At 46.0% G+C, this 16198-nt stretch overlaps 1 protein-coding gene across 1 annotated transcript in view; it reads left to right on the top strand.

Moving 5' to 3' along the window:
* The window catches only part of LEKR1 (leucine, glutamate and lysine rich 1), a gene marked incomplete at its 3' end in the record, with an annotated part of 33308 nt that extends 17112 nt beyond the window's left edge, over nt 1-16196 (top strand). Inside the window, exons 6-12 of the mRNA XM_017734409.1 lie at nt 7753-7834; nt 9342-9419; nt 9659-9862; nt 11008-11101; nt 13652-13804; nt 14757-15056; nt 16143-16196. Coding sequence (XP_017589898.1) covers nt 7753-7834; nt 9342-9419; nt 9659-9862; nt 11008-11101; nt 13652-13804; nt 14757-15056; nt 16143-16196 — 965 coding nt within the window. The remainder of the gene's footprint in view (nt 1-7752; nt 7835-9341; nt 9420-9658; nt 9863-11007; nt 11102-13651; nt 13805-14756; nt 15057-16142) is intronic.
* Nucleotides 16197-16198: the final 2 nt, after the last annotated feature.

The raw sequence follows: 16198 nt of genomic DNA, 5'->3' as shown, positions 1-16198 counted from the left end.
TAGGAAATCAGCCACATCCAGAGTGTCCATGCTTTGGGGGGAGCTTGGGGGTTTGCTTTATTTCGCTTTTTTCCCTCCCACAAACTACTCCAACATCCCTCTTTGGTACTGAAATAGTTTGACACTCCAGCAACAATAAAAACTACCAGGATTTGTGATTTCTGTGTCTTTAAAGGATTTTCCTTTCTGTAACCAGTATTTTGAGGATTTTTCTGTTGCATATTTCTCACAGAATTGTAAAGTTGGGATTATTTCCCATCATAGCAGGCATTTGCAAGAGCAGGAACCAAGCAGTTGTTTCTCCTGTTGTTTTTTGTTCTCGTGCTTGGTGTGACTCTCTGAAGATTCCCTTTGTAGGGGATTTGTGGGATCAGTTTGATTGCTGGCTTCAAGCCACTTTTCAGCCTCGTGGGGCATCACCCAGTTAGAGGGAGGTGACAGGTCTGGACAAATGCTCAACACAGGGCGAGGTCTGCAGCATAATTGTCTAATCAAACAGACTCCCCAGATTAAAAATCAATAATGGTGATAATGTGTCCGTTCTTGGTGCTGGGAGCAGCAGGGCTGCAGTAGCACATGCTCCTAAAAGATTTCTGCTTTCATTTTATTACCAGCCAAATCCTTTACTTAATCACAGATAAAGAATCATTTTTCTTCCCCAAGTCCTTGTGGTTTTTCTTTAGCCCATCACAGCTCTGGCCTTGCTCTGGGCGGGTTGAAATTGCTGGTGATGCTCACGAAATCTGAATTTTCAGTCTTTTGCTGCTCCTGCTCCATAGGCTACTTCAGCCCCTAAACAGAAACTTCGTGGTGTGCTGCCATAGTGAGGCTGATGGGAGATGATGGAAAACTGCAGGCAGCTGGAGGAGCTGGGGGGCTGGAGAGGGGAATGTTAGCACTCCTCATGGAAAGGAGGTGTTTTCATCTCCTGAAGTGTATTTAGTGGCACTTTAAAGACCACTTGGAAGAGCTTTGAAAATGCAAAGGGGGAATAGTTTCCTGCAGTTTTAGGTAGGCTACAGTTCAAACAGCCCCTGTTCATGCTACAAGTGCTGTTGAAATGTATTTTTTTATGAATTCCAGCTGCGGTGGGAAGGCTTGGAAGGGTGAGAGCTGGGAAATGCAGGGCTGCTGTTGGAGCAGAGTGTGACGAGGCAATGGCTCATTAGTGCTTTTCAGCAGGCTGAGTGCAGGAGGAGACACAAGAATGGATGGAAAACAGTCCCAGTTCCCTGCCACGAGGGGTTGGGATCAGGCTGCTTCGGAGTGTGACTTAGAGAAGGTCCACACTTTGCTTCTGGAGGAAAAGCAGGAAGCCAGGTTCTCCTGTGGAGCCAGGCTGGGAAAAGGGAAGGCTCCAGGGAGAGCTCAGAGCTCCCTCCAGGGCCTAAAGGGGCTCCAGGAGAGCTGGAGAGGGACTGGGGACAAGGCATGGAGGGACAGGACACAGGGAATGGCTTCCCAGTGCCAGAGGGCAGGGCTGGATGGGATATTGGGCAGGAATTGTTCCCTGGGAGGGTGGGCAGGCCCTGGCACAGGGTGCCCAGAGCAGCTGGGGCTGCCCCTGGATCCCTGGCAGTGCCCAAGGCCAGGCTGGACACTGGGGCTTGGAGCAGCCTGGCACAGTGGGAGGTGTCCCTGCCCATGGCAGGGGTGGCACTGGGTGGGCTTTGAGGTCCCTTCCAACCCAAACCATAATTCCCATAATTCTATGTTAAAGGACATGTCTTTATTGTATTTTGTTTTGTCTGCTTGGCCTAAACACTGAGGGTAAAAAATTGTCTCCAAGGAAAATTAAGGTCAGAATCTCTTTTTTTTTTCCTGTTCAGTTTTCCCAGCCAGTAAGTAAGGACAGTATTTCAAAGCAATTTTAATGTGTAGGAGATGCAGGTCTGTAGGAATTTTGACATATCCCAAATAGCTTGGCTTCAAAAAGGCAGGAATACAGGCAGAAAAATTCAGGCTTTAGACCCAATCCTTTGATGCTGGAGTGTGAACTCTGGCCATGGGTGAGCAAATCCAATCCTTCTGAATGCAGGAGTGCTTGTAATGTGTCACTGGGGGACTGGGAGGGGAGCAGGCTTTGCCAAGATAACATTTGTTCCCTTCTTTAAAGATTTTTTAAGGTCTTGGAGATTGTCATGTTTGCATGGTTGCAGTTGTTGGTTTATTCTGTTGAGGGCACCGAGGCTGCCCTTGATTTGTGTCACTCAAAACTATTTAGAATCTGGTCCCTTTTTCTGCTTTTTCTCTGCTGGTTTTCTCTATGAAGGTAAAAGAATTGAGCAGAGGGCCAGAAAGCCCAGCCTGGCAGTGGTCAGCAACATGTGCTGGGGGAGATAAGCCCCAGTCCCTCCTTTCCTGGCACATCCTCCTGGTTCCTGGCAGCTTTCAGTGATTTGGACACTTCCTGATGGCACTGGTGAGGTCTCCAGAAGGATGTAAATCTGGAGTCCATCCCTGGGCTCCTTCCAGACTTTTGTGAGTCACAAATAAAAAGAAGGACTTTCTTGTACAGACAAAAAAAAATATCTTAGAGAACACAGTACATGAAATATTATAAATACAAATAATTAGTTCTGTTCTGTGCAGGGACTTGGGGTGTTACTTCACTTCTTTGGTCTCCTTAGAAACACGTGGTGAGGCCACGTTTTCCTGCTCTGACACAGTAATTTTTCATGGATGTATTTCATATTTCTCACAGATTGTCTGCTATGCTCTTTAAATAAATGTACTGGAAACTGTGTTAAGTGTACATCTGAATTTGGGCTGGCAATAATGCTCTGAGAAAAATGAAATATTTTTGCCCCTTTTGACACAGCTCATTGGCCAAACTCAGGGTCCATACAAGGGGTGTTATTTAGTAGGTTTTAAATAATTGCTGCAACCTCCTGTTGCCCAGAATACCACAGAAATCCAGCAAGAGGGGCTGGGTTCCAGTCTGCCTTGGCCAGGGATCTGTGAGCTCTCTATTCCACTTCCTCGACCATCTTCCAGGTTTGAGCTTCCAATATTTTCCAGGCTGATCCCTGATGGCTGAGAGAGGACCCAAAAGCCTGGGAGTGCCTAGAGCAGAGAGGAAAGTGGAGGATCCAAACCCTCCTGGGAGATGGCAGATGGCTTTGAGCCTCAGGCAGTGTCCCAGGCCAGGCTGGACATTGGGGCTTGGAGCAGCCTGGGACCCTGCCCATGACAAGGGTGGCACTGGAGAGGCTTTAAGGACCCGCCCAACCCGAACCAGTTTGGAATCCTGTGACACTGGGAAGAGGTTTTCAGCAGAGGTTGGTGCAGCGTTGGTGAGCTGGGGTCCCTGCAGCCTTGGGGCTGAATTAAACCCCAGGTAACCCAGTCTGGTTTGGGCAGAAGGATCAGCTTTGCACCCCAGGGGTCCCTTCCAGCCACCCTCTGTGAAACCATGCCTGATTTGGCATGACAATTTCATAAAGCCCGATGAAATAAAACGTGTTTTCATCTGTGAGTTGTGCAGCGTGCTGCTGTCCCAGAGCAGTGGGGGCTGTGGGCAGCATGGGCAGCCCTGGGCCTGCCCTGCCAGCAGGGCCCGGAATGGTGACTCACAGCTGCTCCTGCTCACACCAAAACCCTGCCAGCTTCCCCCAGACCACGCTGAAAGAAAGGGAAAATGAAACTGCTCCCTGTGCCGCTCTCTGCGTGCTGCAGGGAGGTGGGTGCCACCAGCAGATCCTCTTGTTTGCAGTGCCCAGCCGGGCAGTCAGGCACAGGCTCGACTCCTGACCCTGGGAGCAGGTGGGGTTTGCAGCCCTGCATTTATCTGTGATCTTGGGGGCAGGTGGGGTTTGCAGCCCTGCATTTATCTGTGATCTTGGGGGCAGGTGGGGTTTGCAGCCCTGCATTTATCTGTGATCTTGGGGGCAGGAGGGGTTTGCAGCCCTGCATTTACCTGGGGCAGGTGCAGGCATTTCAGCCCAGAGGCTCGGTGACACACACCAGGTTTGTGCCGTGGCTGCCCTGGACCTGCTGTGCTGTGCTGTTTCTGTCCAGCAGCTGCTGAGGCACTGGGGGCTGAGGGGCTGACGGGGTCTGCGTGTCCTCAGTGGCCAATCTGGGATCCCCAGCAGGAGAAGGACAGGGAGCTGCTGGAGTGAATCCAGAGGAGGGTCTGGAGAGAGAAGGACACCTCTGCTGTGAGGAGAGGCTGAGAGAATTAGGATTGTTCAGCCTGGAGAAGAGAAGCTTCAGGGTGACCTAACTATGGCCTTCCAGGGCCTGAAGGAGCTACTGGAGACACAGAGAGAGACTCTGGACAAGGGCCTGGAGGGACAGGACCCAGGGAATGGCTTCCCAGTGCCAGAGGGCAGGGCGCTTCCCACTGCCAGAGGGCAGGGCTGGATGGGATATTGGGAAGGAATTGTTCCCTGTGAGGGTGGGGAGGCCCTGGCACAGGATGCCCAGAGCAGCGGTGGCTGCCCCTGGATCCCTGGCAGTGCCCAAGGCCAGGCTGGACATTGGGGCTGGAGCAGCCTGGGACGGTGGGAGGTGTCCCTGCCCATGGCAGGGAGTGGGATGGGATGGGATGGGATTTAAGGTCCCTTCCAACCCAAACCATTCTGGGATTCCATGATCTATTTGAGCTGTGCTTATGAACCTTCCCATAAAGTCTTAACTACAGGAAAATAATCTTCCTTTTTGTGCACATGTATAAAACATTGGGGTTTTATTTAGATTACCCCCAAATTGTCAGAAATGATATTGGATTGGATTTTGTAGGTTTTGCAGGAAAAACAGAAAATTACACAGCTCTACCACATGTGCTTCTGGTCTGATCTCACTGGGAATCTGTTAGGAATTAGCTGTGGAGTTGATGGCTTCCAGAGTGGCTGCTTACCCAATGTGCTGCTTGTTATTTTTATTTTTCACTGAAAACTTCACCGGTTGTTGCTGTTTCCAAGTAGGAGCTGGGGCACTGTGCCCTTGGATGCAAACTGGATGGTTAAATTCCTGAAAGCCAGCTCTGGGCAGGCTCTCCTGGGTGTTTTGCACATGCCAGGGGCTGCAGTGATGGTAATTCAGCCAAGGAAGAGGAAACAGTCCCCAGTTTTTTTCTGTGCCCATGGTTCATCAAGTCCTCGTGTACGTTCGGGCTGTGCCCCTCAGTCTCTGTCCTTGTCACAGCATGGGCTCACTGAAAGGTTGCTGGAAGGTTTCTGACTATGGTGAGAGCCATTCTGAGTCACAAAAATAAGTAAAATTAAACATGAATGAAACTGAGACGGATTTGGCCTGGTGAGACTTTAAGATGTGGTTGTTCTTGCAGCATTGAGCCCAGTATCAGTATTACAAAGTGTGACTTCTTTCTGTTGGCTTTGCATGTTTTGCAATAGGCTTTATTTTCATTACCAGAGAACATTTTTACATAAGCATTTGAATACATTTTCCTCTGTTCAGCAAGTTTTCAGCACAGGTTTCCATTTGTATTACCATTCTCCTTATTAGTGTGCACATTTTTACCATGTTTTTCATTGAAATCTGCTTCCATGGATGTGGGACTTGGTGCTCACCAGCTCCCATTGACTTTGGTGAGAATTCTCTCCAGAGAAGACTTGCAGAAACCATCTGTATAATTAAATCCATCTATTCCCTCATGAAAAACTCCTGTCCATGCTCAGTGTGCATGAAAACTTCTGAAACCAAATTGAGTGAAAGAGGAAACAGCATTGAAAGAGACCACCCAAAGTACAGAACCAAACCAAGCATCATCCCTCTCCTTTTCCTTTATTCCAGAACTTGTGTCCATACTCCCACATCGAGGAAGAAGAAAAAATGCCACATTTATTAATTACTGGCAGAGATCTTTTAAATAACAATTTTAAAAAGGTCAGAAAGAGCTGTCTGGGAAAATCTTCTCCACAGCAGCCTGCAAGGATGGGCAGAGGGCTCTGCTCTTTCTGGTGTCCATCCACACTAATCTGGGCTTAATCTGTTTTCACAGAGTCACGTTCCTGCTGTCAGGCTTGGCTGGTTCCCAGTGTTGTGCCTCACATCTGCTTGGCAGCTGGAGCCAGAGCTTCTCCCTTTTCTGTAGGAATTCTGACAGGCAACGGCAGGATGAATGACAGGAAATGGGAGTTGGATTCTTTAGCTTTGGGAAAGTGCAGGACAATGCACTGCTGAGGAATGCCCAGTGAAGGGACCAGAAGGGACTGCAGGTGGCCTGATGTGTCCAGAGGGTGCTTGGCCACCACTGTGGCTCGGAGCCAAGGGAAGGTGCCACCAGTTCTCGCAGCTTGGAGCTCTGCTCACTGCAGTCCACCTTCCATCGCTGGCACTGACATCTGAGCTCTTGGTACCACAGGTGCAGTACACAAAAATGGGTTTGATTGGTTTTGGCACCCATGGCAGGTGGTGGAGAAGGTGCTTTGACAATTAACTTCCATGATTTTTGCAAGGGTTTAGTCGAGTCCAAAGAAATCGTACCTTTCTCTTGAAAAAGCTGTTTATAAATGCTGATAGTTTGGGAATGGATCCAACAGGCCCTGTGTGTTTTACCTTGTATCATTCTCTCCCTGGTTTTTTTTGTTGTAGTCTAATGACCAACTTTCCTTTTCCCTTTACTGAAAAGAGAGGACCCTTCCAATTGTAGGATTTACCAGAAAAAGTGTGGCTGGCGGGAAATCCCACGCTGGGATCATCCATCAGCATTGCTAGAAATGACTGAAAGAGATATGTGGGAAAAGTTACAGAAATTCAGGAAATTGTGGCGAAATGATAAATTTAAGAACAGGAGTGACAGATTTGGCTTCTGGGAAGATACATCAGAGAACTTTGATGGACTGTCTTGGGAGCTGTCCTTCAGAGACAAGGTCACCTCACTTTGTTTGCTGTTGCATTCTGAGGAAAAATCATGTTTTTTCTTTCACTTTTAGATCTGTTGCAATGATTTGTCATTGGATTTTTTCCCATGTAGTTCACGGTGCTGCCTTTTTTGGTAGAAACTTTGATTTTAAATAATTCTTAGGCTTTCTAGAAAGGCAGCTCTTGTTCACAAGCTTATTTAGAGATGCCCAAGTTGATGTGGCTGCCCCATCCCTGGAGTGTTCCAGGCCAGGTTGGATGGGGCTTGGAGCAACCTGGGATAGTGGAAGGGAGTTGGGACTGGATGAGCTTTAAGGTTTCTCCCAACCCAACCCATTCCATGATTCTGTGATATGTTCATGGAGATGAAAATCAGATTAAGCCATGTGCTGTTGTTTCAGTTTATGGGGCTTCACATCTTCAAGTTATGGCTTTTCTTAGGATTTAAAAACATAGAAAAGGATGATATAAAGGCACACAAAACCAGATGAGATAATTAAACTAAGAAAACTGGGATATGTACTGGGGAAAAAGGCAGTGGCTGATTGGAGCTGAGGTGGTGCGTTCTGACAGATAACATCTGGAGAAGCACGTAACACCACTACCTTAGTGCCAAGGTTTCAGGTGAAGTAAATTCCAGGCGAGTTTTGGGTCCACCTTCCTGCATGTGTTTGCTCTCAGCTTTATGTACAACCCATATGATTTAAAGCATTTCATGTGTCAGTGTAGTTGAACTTGATGTTTTCTGGTGGGATAAAAAGCCCCGAACAGACAAAACCCAGATTTTTGCTGTAAAGGTACTCTGCTCGTGTGCACCACTCTGCCTGGGAGCAGGGAGCTGCAGGTCTGGCATGGAAACAAACCACTAAAGTGAATTCATTTAGTGTAAACACAGACACAACCTCGTGTTTTTGTTTTCAGATTTAACAAATCAGGTGGAGACAGCTGGCCTGCAGCTGCAGAAGGTGACAGCAGAGATGGACCACTACAAGAAGCTGTTACTGTAAGAATCCTGTTCCTTGATTGCTTCCCACTGCACAAAAAACACATAAACCACTTTTTTTTTCCAGCAAGTGCTGCTTGTCACGATGATCTGAGAAGGTTTTGGCCAACAGAAGAACTATTTTATCTTCATGTTATTATTTCTAAGCACCTGCCTGAGCCAGCCTGGCTGTGGGAGCAGGGCTTCCTATCTCCAGCAGGCATTAATGGAACTGCAGAGGAGGGATAATGAGCCTGATCCAGTGCCTCACATAACACACAGGTGTAGGATGCATTTTGGGAAATCCACATAAATTCAGGACTGAAAATGTGTGTGGGAAGTAGTGTGTACTGACAGAGCAAGGGGGAATGGTTTCCCACTGCCAGAGGGCAGGGTTAGGTGGGATATTGGGAAGGAATTGTTCCCTGGGAGGGTGGCGAGGCCTGGCACAGGTTTTCCAGGGAATTTGTGGCTGCCCCTGGATCCCTGGCAGTGCCCAAGGCCAGGTTGGATGGGGCTTGGAACCACCTGGTCTGTGGAAGATGTGAGTGGAACAAGTTGGGCTTTAGGGTCCCTTCCAACCCAAACCACTCCAGGATTTTGTCACACTCCCAGAGCACTCCACAGCCCCTCAGAACACTCCCACAGCTGGAGCCTGACACCCCAACACCACCCAAACATTCCAAATTCTACAGCCAAGTGCTGAAAACCTCAGTGGGCGCTGGAGCAGCCTGGGGACATCATCTCCAGGAGAATTCAGAGGGTGCCAGAGGATGCTGGAAAGGCACAGGCCCTGCTCCAAATGTGAAGCTCAGGAGTCAGGAACTGGCACTGCCTGGCTCAAGACCATCCAACGTCACTCTTCTCCCACATGTTCCTGAAATTTAAGCAAAGGATTCCTGCCTTTCTGCTCTGCACTTTCTGGTTTCAGTTCCTTTATTCAGGGGGGCTGACCATGACCAAGTTGCAAATATTTGGGATGCTTAGCAACAAAGTATTTCAGAGATAATGTAAGGATTGAGTGGGAAACAAAGATGTCATGAACACAGTTAAATAAACACTGAGGGCTTTCCAAGTGTAAATTAACATTTCAGTGTAATATGGGCAGAGTTTAATAAAACAACATATTCTATATCTGTTTAAATGTAAATATGAAGCTTAACCATGGTTATTAATTGGTGAAATGATGACATAATGACATGAAACCTGCAAAGGTTCCAGCCCTTTTATCTCCAAAATTGGGATTTGTTCCATTTTATTCATTTATTACTCCAAACTGTCATCAGTGTTGCAAGATCTCACTTCTTGTTTGCAACAGTTGTGATCCAGGTCAGGCTGAGATGACACTGGAAGTGTAACTTCCAATTGTTAACAACTTTGCTAGAGCTGACAGAACTTTCTATTCGTGGCCTTTCACCTGGAATGGAAAATGCAAGGTGGGAAATGCACCAGAAGTGATGTCCAGGCTGCTGCAGGAGTAAGGGCTCATTTCTTTGGATAATACCCTTTTATTTCCAATGTTTTTCAGGGTGAAGTCAACAGAACTTGATGTCTGTCAAAATGAACTGAAAAAGATCAAATATGAAAATGGAATTGCTGAGGCCAGGTAAATGCTGAAATGATATTTCATTATAGATATTTTTGAGCAGTGAGAGCAAAAACTTTATGATTTTTAATGCATTTTTATACAATATTTTTTAAATTTTTCTTTCAAATGTCTAGATTTTACTTCATGATGAATATGGGGGGTTTTGACTGATGTTTTCTTTTCTAGGCATTTTTATTTCTGTCTATAAGTAAGAATGTAGTAACTACAATGCTGCTACTCCTTTATTTCATCTGTAGACTTACAAAAGAGCTGAAGGAAAAGGAGGAATCCCTTCTCATTTGCCAACAAGTCTGCAAACATTTACAGGAGGAAGTGGCTGAGAAAGAAAGGAAAGAAGAAGATCTGAAGAGAAGAACTGGGAGATCAGAGAGTGAGCTGGAAACCCTGAAAGCTCTCCTGAGCCAAACAGAGCAGGAGCTGCTGATGCTGAAGCAGGAAAGGTAAAGGGAGCTGAGCTGGACTCAGGTTCTCCTGAAAATTCTGGAGATTTTGGAGGTCATTGGATTGGTTTTTTAAATTATTACGGGATAGAAAAAACTTGAATGGAAGAGAAAAAAAGAAAAGGTCCTATAAAAAAATAGGAGTAGAAAAGTTCTGCTTGGACTGCAGGGCTTCAGCTGGAGTTTAATCTGAGCCCAAATCCCATTTCTTGCAGCTGTTCAGCTGCTCTTTGTGCTAAAGGTGCAGGGAATGTTCAAACCCCTGAAATGCAGAACAGTTGGTGCCTCCTGGCACTTTCAAATGCTGAAAACAAGCCCGTGGTTGTCAGGAGTAAAACTGGATACGGAGATTCTAGTGCAGGTAATTAAAAAAATACGGATTCAGGTTGGTGAGTCCAAAGCAAAGGCACTCAAACTCAATCCCAGTCCAGGGAAAACAGTCCTCAGAAGCCCAGTGCTTTATTTTCCACATCTCAAAAGCAGTTCCAGGGACAATGGCAGCTTTGTTCATAGCTGAGACCCTTCAGAGCCAGACTGAACTGGTGAAGAGTTGCTCTCACACCTCCCCAAGCACCAGATCCTATCCAAGACCCTGGCTGAGGAATACTGATGGCATTTTTGTGGTGGACAAGTTGTTAACAACATCAATGACAGGAACTTAACCTCTCCAGGAGTCTTGCCCTACAAGCCCCACGTAACAAACAGTACCTTGAACAACAGAAAGCACTCTGGGGTTTTCATTCCAAACCCATTACAATTTGTAAATTAATGATCCTAACATTCCAAGTCCATGAAATACAATTTCTGGTTGGAATATTTTAAGTTTCTCTGTGTTCTTTGAAATTTGTCTTGAGAAATATCAAAAAAATATTAAAATACCATTTGAACTGGCAGGCCAAGTTCTGTATTTTCTTTGAAACACGAAATTCAGGAAGCAGGTCAGGGCATGGTGGAGATGCCAAGTGGCAACTCCTGCCCTGCCTCCGGGCAGGATTCCTGGGATTTATTGCAAATATACAAATATACATACTGAACAAAATATAAATACTGAGCAAAAGGGGAAGGAGAAGCAGGACTTCAGTGCAAGGAAATGGATTGCAGCAGTGTGGGCAGGGCCCAGCTTTACATGGAATTTTTGTTTTTAGGGAGCTGCTGCTGGTGTCGCAGCAGAGCAGGACGGAGCAGCTGCAGGAGGCGCTGAGGCAGAAGGTGCGGAGTGAGGACTCCTGGAGGGACAAGGTGACTCTGGGGGCTCTGCTTTGGGGCTTTTCAGTTTCACAAAGGGCACAGGAAGGCAGGGAAGGACCTCCTCAGGTGCCACATGTGATGGAATCATGGACTCATACAAAGACTGGTTTGGAAGCCACTCAGCCAAAAGTTCTATCAGGAACACACAAATCTTGTTTGCCTGGGACCTCTGGGTCTGCTGGGGCCCCAAATGCAGAAATTTACAGGGAAGGGTTTGTTTTGGGGTGCCTCCTATTTCTAAAAGCACATTTAATGTTTGCTGAAGTTCATGGAATCACAGGATCCCAGACTGGTTTGGGTTGGAGGGACCCTAAAGCCCCTCCAGTGCCACCCCTGCCATGGGCAGGGACACCTCCCACTGTCCCAGGCTGCTCCAAGCCCCAGTGTCCAGCCTGGCCTTGGGCACTGCCAGGGATCCAGGGGCAGCCACAGCTTGTCCAAAGTATCCTTTGTACAAGGAGTTCTCCTGCCAGCCTCGTCCAGTGGGGTTTGGGAAGCTGTTTCCCATAAACAGCTGGCACCATGTCAACTGTGTTTTCATCTGCAGCTTTTTCCCTTGAGCACCAAAAAACCCTGAACTGAATAAGAAAAAAAAATATATTTATATATTAAAAAAAATTATATATTAAAAAGAATAAGGAATTAAAACAAATGTATATATCCGTGAAAGAAAATTTAAAAGCAGAGTTGAACAATAACTGTGACTTGTCTGATGTAAGCCTCACATAATTGATGACTGAAATTACTGTATTTTTTGTTTCAATGTCTGAAAGCTTTATTTAGTCCCAGGAAAATCTGGGGACTGGTAGCAATTAGGATCAGTTACATTTCTTTGAAAACACCTTCACTGCCCTGTCACAGGATATAATTTGGGAAGGGGATCATGCTGCTCCATAATCACAGAGTGTTTTCAACCTGACATGAGAACAAGATAAAGATTGGTGGGAGGGAGAAGGAGCAGTATCAGCTTTGGTGTCCCAGCCATTAAAATGCAGCCGTGGCAAGGCCCCAAAACCAGGCTCAGCAGCCAAAAAAATTCAACAAAGTGACAACGTTGCCTTTGGTTTGTGCCACTGCAGAGTATCAAGGGCTCAAGATTTCTGTCTAAAATACACATAAACCTTAAGTTGTTATAGTGGAACAACAAAAAAAATCACTTTTAGGAAGTAATTTAAGAAATGACTCCATTGGAACACACCATATTTAGAGAATCCCAGAATTACTGAGGTTGGAAAAGTCCCCCAAGACCATCGAGCCCAACCTTTCAGTGACCACCCATCACCTTGTCACCAGCCCAGAGCCCCGAGTGCACGTCCAGTCCTTCCTTGGCCACCTCCAGCTGTGGTCCATCCTTCCAGTGCTTGACCACCCTTTCCGTGGAGAAATTCCTCCTGCAATTCCTCCTGCACACATTTGTTTTCTGGACTTTAAAAATATTAATTAATGAGGAGCATGTAAGTGGGTTTAAATCAATTAGTGGCCATTATGCTCTCTTGGAACATCAGCTTCCACTTTATTTCCTGTCCTGGTTCTCAGCTTCATTAATTTCAAATATTAGATGTGAAATGTTTGTGTAAATGAGCTCAGGTTTCTCTATTGCCTTTATTTGTGTAGTCTTTGTAGTCAAGTAGCCTCCAACAAGTGGTCAGGATCTATAATAATAGGTAAAATTAATAAATTTGGGGAGTTATGTTCAGAATCCCAACTCTTATCTAAGAATATAGAAATAATAATAATAATAATAATAATAAAATAATAATAGTTTACTTTGAGCATCTTACAAATACAGCAATTTTAAGCTAAACCTTAATGGGGCATTTGCATCTCTTCCACACCCAGAAGTGGGTGTATTTTGGTTTAAGAAATGATGAAAATATTTCCAGTTTCTCTTTTCCCCCTAAAGAGTTCAGGGAGATTTATTATACTTCTGCTCATAATTAATGTGTGAAATTAGATAATTGTAATTAAGCTCATTGTGGGCTTTTGTGCTTTTAATCACTTGAAGTAATGAGGTTTGAGTTGTGCATTTAATGTGCCTGTTGTGCTCTCAGCCTGCTGCAATTAAATCCATTAGAATCAGCCTGCACAAAGGGAATGGGAACATCCTGGGTTAGGAAAAGCATTTTCCTAAATGCAGCCTTCAGGGTTTCCTCCAGAATCCAGGCTTTTCTGTTGGGGAAATTACGGCTGAATTATTGGAGAAGCTGTACGGACTGGGATATTTTACCCAAAACTCCAGCCTGGAGAAGGGTCTGGGATGAACTTCCAGGGCCTGAAGGAGCTCCAGGAGAGCTGGAGAGGGACTGGGGACAAGGCATGAAGGGACAGGAGCCAGGGAATGGCTTTCCAGTGCCCGAGGGGAGGGCTGGGAGCAATGGCCCATCCCTGGAAGTGCCCAAGGCCGAGTTTGATGGGGCTTGGAGCAGCCTGGGACAGTGGGAGGGGCCCCTGCCCATGGCAGGGCTGGCACTGGGTGGGCTTTGAGGTCCCTCCCATCCCAGACCAGTGTGACAATGCCACTGACACCCTCTTGTCCCGCAGCTGGAAATGGACCTGGCCAAAGGGGAGGCTCGGCACAAAGAAGCAATTCTGAAAGTCAGGGAAGAGGCCAGAGTGGAGCTGGACCTGGAGAGACAAAAACAGCAGGAACTGATCACAAAATATCAGAGAGAACACGAGGAGCTCCAGCAGAAGGTGTGCAATGCTCAAGAGAAAACTTGTGGCAGAAGATCACATAAATCTGTGAATGTGAAGGAATAAAACCTTCTCTCTGTGTCGTCCTCTATCTGGCTGATACAGTACTTTTTCCCACTCTTAGTATATGTAATTTTTTTTTAATGGAACAGGCTGAAAATAACTATTCCAGTCCAAGTTAATTGGTGTGGAAGTTCTTTCTCATCTCACATTTTCACCACCAAAACTCCATCTATGTCCCCAGACTAGTTGTTAATTATATTTAATCTGACATCATCATTTTTTTAAAGCTTGGGACTGTTTCAGGCTGTGATGAGGTGCCACAAGCCCACCCACATTTTTCCCCCTTCCCAAGTGAACCCAGCAGCTCCAGGGTGAGGGGCCAGTAAAGCTGGGCTGGACTGGTGCTGCCACCACAGGGGGTTGGGGGCTCCAGATCCCCCTCCAGTTTTATACAGAAATTGAGAAACTGTACCTGCAACCTGAGTTTTCAAAAGGTTTGAAACAATTCCTGAGAAACCTGGAAAAATTAAAAGGAAGTGATGAGGTTATATTGTTATTTAAAATCTGGGGCATTGTGCAGTGGTTTAGAGATGAGAATAAGGTTGGCTTTGTTCACTTCACAAATATTTAACCATGAGTTTTAAACCCTGAGGAAACACCAACTTGCACTAAATTTATCTTGAAGTTAAATTTTCCCATTTTTACCTCAATGTCTCTGTTTGATCCTGAACACTCTAATTAATCTCTGTGTTCTCAATGAGTGGTGATTAATTTGCAGCTCTCTGGTGTCCTCTGAGGGTATTATGTAAATTCAGAGCTTTTTTTTCCTCTCTGAGGACCTGTAAGTTTAAATTTGTTGGTTTTTTCCTCAAGTTAACATTTGTCTGCTATTAATTCTCCATATTTAGAGGTACTGAGTGGAGATTAATTCCTGTCTGATCTCACCCAGATCCCAGGTTTAATATCTAGTGCCACCAAGAGCTTGAGGATGGAGACGGAAATTCTGGAGAAGAAGCTCCAAGATGCCCAAATGAAACTGGCAGAGAAAGATGGAGACAAGGAAAAAGAAATCCAGAGCCTTAAAAGGCTCATCAGTGAGCTTGAATTCCAGCTGACCATGGAAAAGAGCAACAATGAATCATTCCTGGATAAACTGAGGAAAGAAATTAAGCACAAGTCAGATGAACTGGAAAAATTAACCCAGGAGAGGACACAGCTGATTCACAGTTTGAATCAAGTTCAAGAGGAGGTAGGAACATAACCCAGGAAATGCCTGGTTATTTTTACTTGGAGACATGTGATATCTAAAATCATTCAAAGTTCTGTGTTTCAGACCAGAAAATCCATTGACATGCAAAGATTTCCCGAACAAATCCATTGTCATTTCCTAAATATGGTAGATCACAAAAGATGGGAAGTTTTAATTCAGCAAACACTTAAATTAGTGTTTTATAGGAAAATGTATCTATTTTTCAGGTCCTGCAAGGCCTGCCTTAGTCTGTAGCCTCATGCCCCACTGCCCAAACATTGAGTAAACAAAAATGAATTCCCAGTTCTTAGAGTAGAAAACATGGATATTTCTCATTCCTTGGACTGGTGTCCCAGCTCCCACCAGTGCAGCCACGTTCCCTAACTCAGGAATGCATAAAAATGAACTAAATGCAAAGAGAAATTTGACTGATGGATGTTCTGACCACAAGCGTTTGCTGAATGCTTGGAATATAATGGGAAGGGAGGAGAGAGCTGCTCCATGAGAAATGTGGAGTCAGGGACTGCAGATAAGATTAGGCTGGAATGTCCAAAGCAGTTAAGTGACAGGAAAAAGAACTGGTCAACAGTGAAAATAAAACTCTTCCAAGTGAATTAGTGCTGGGGCTGGTACTGAGTTACTCCTTGGAAAGGTGGGAAAGCTGTGAGTGGAATTACAGTGAGGTTGTGCCCAATCTGTGCCCAGTCCAGGGTGGGGACACGAGGTAGAGGGGCATTGGCAGTGCTGGGACAACAGAGGGACTCCATGGCCTTTCCAGGAGTGATTCCATGATTCCAAGTGTTCATACCTGATTCCACACCTGATTCCAATCCTGATTCCATGGCTCCATGCAGGTTGTGCTCTCCCACTGCAGAGGGTTCAGGGAAAAGCAGCTCTGACTCCCTTCGGTGTCACTGCACCTCTGTCCTTTACCTTTCCTTCCCAAGAGCAGAAATACCTTCTGAGCCCTTCCTTGGGATTTCCCACCGGCTCCCGAGGGAACAGGGGGGCGGTGCAGGGCAGGTCCGTGTCCCGGGAGTGTCCAGGTTTGAGGGACGGCGCTTTTCCCGGTGTTTCTCTTTGCAGAATGCCCTGCTGCAGGACACGGTGCGCCGGGAGTGCGAGGAGCGCTTCGAGCTGAC

Source organism: Corvus brachyrhynchos, unplaced genomic scaffold (genome assembly GCF_000691975.1).
Source record: "Corvus brachyrhynchos isolate BGI_N302 unplaced genomic scaffold, ASM69197v1 scaffold544, whole genome shotgun sequence".
NCBI lineage: Eukaryota > Metazoa > Chordata > Aves > Passeriformes > Corvidae > Corvus > Corvus brachyrhynchos.
This window is presented reverse-complemented; position numbering and strand designations above follow the sequence as displayed.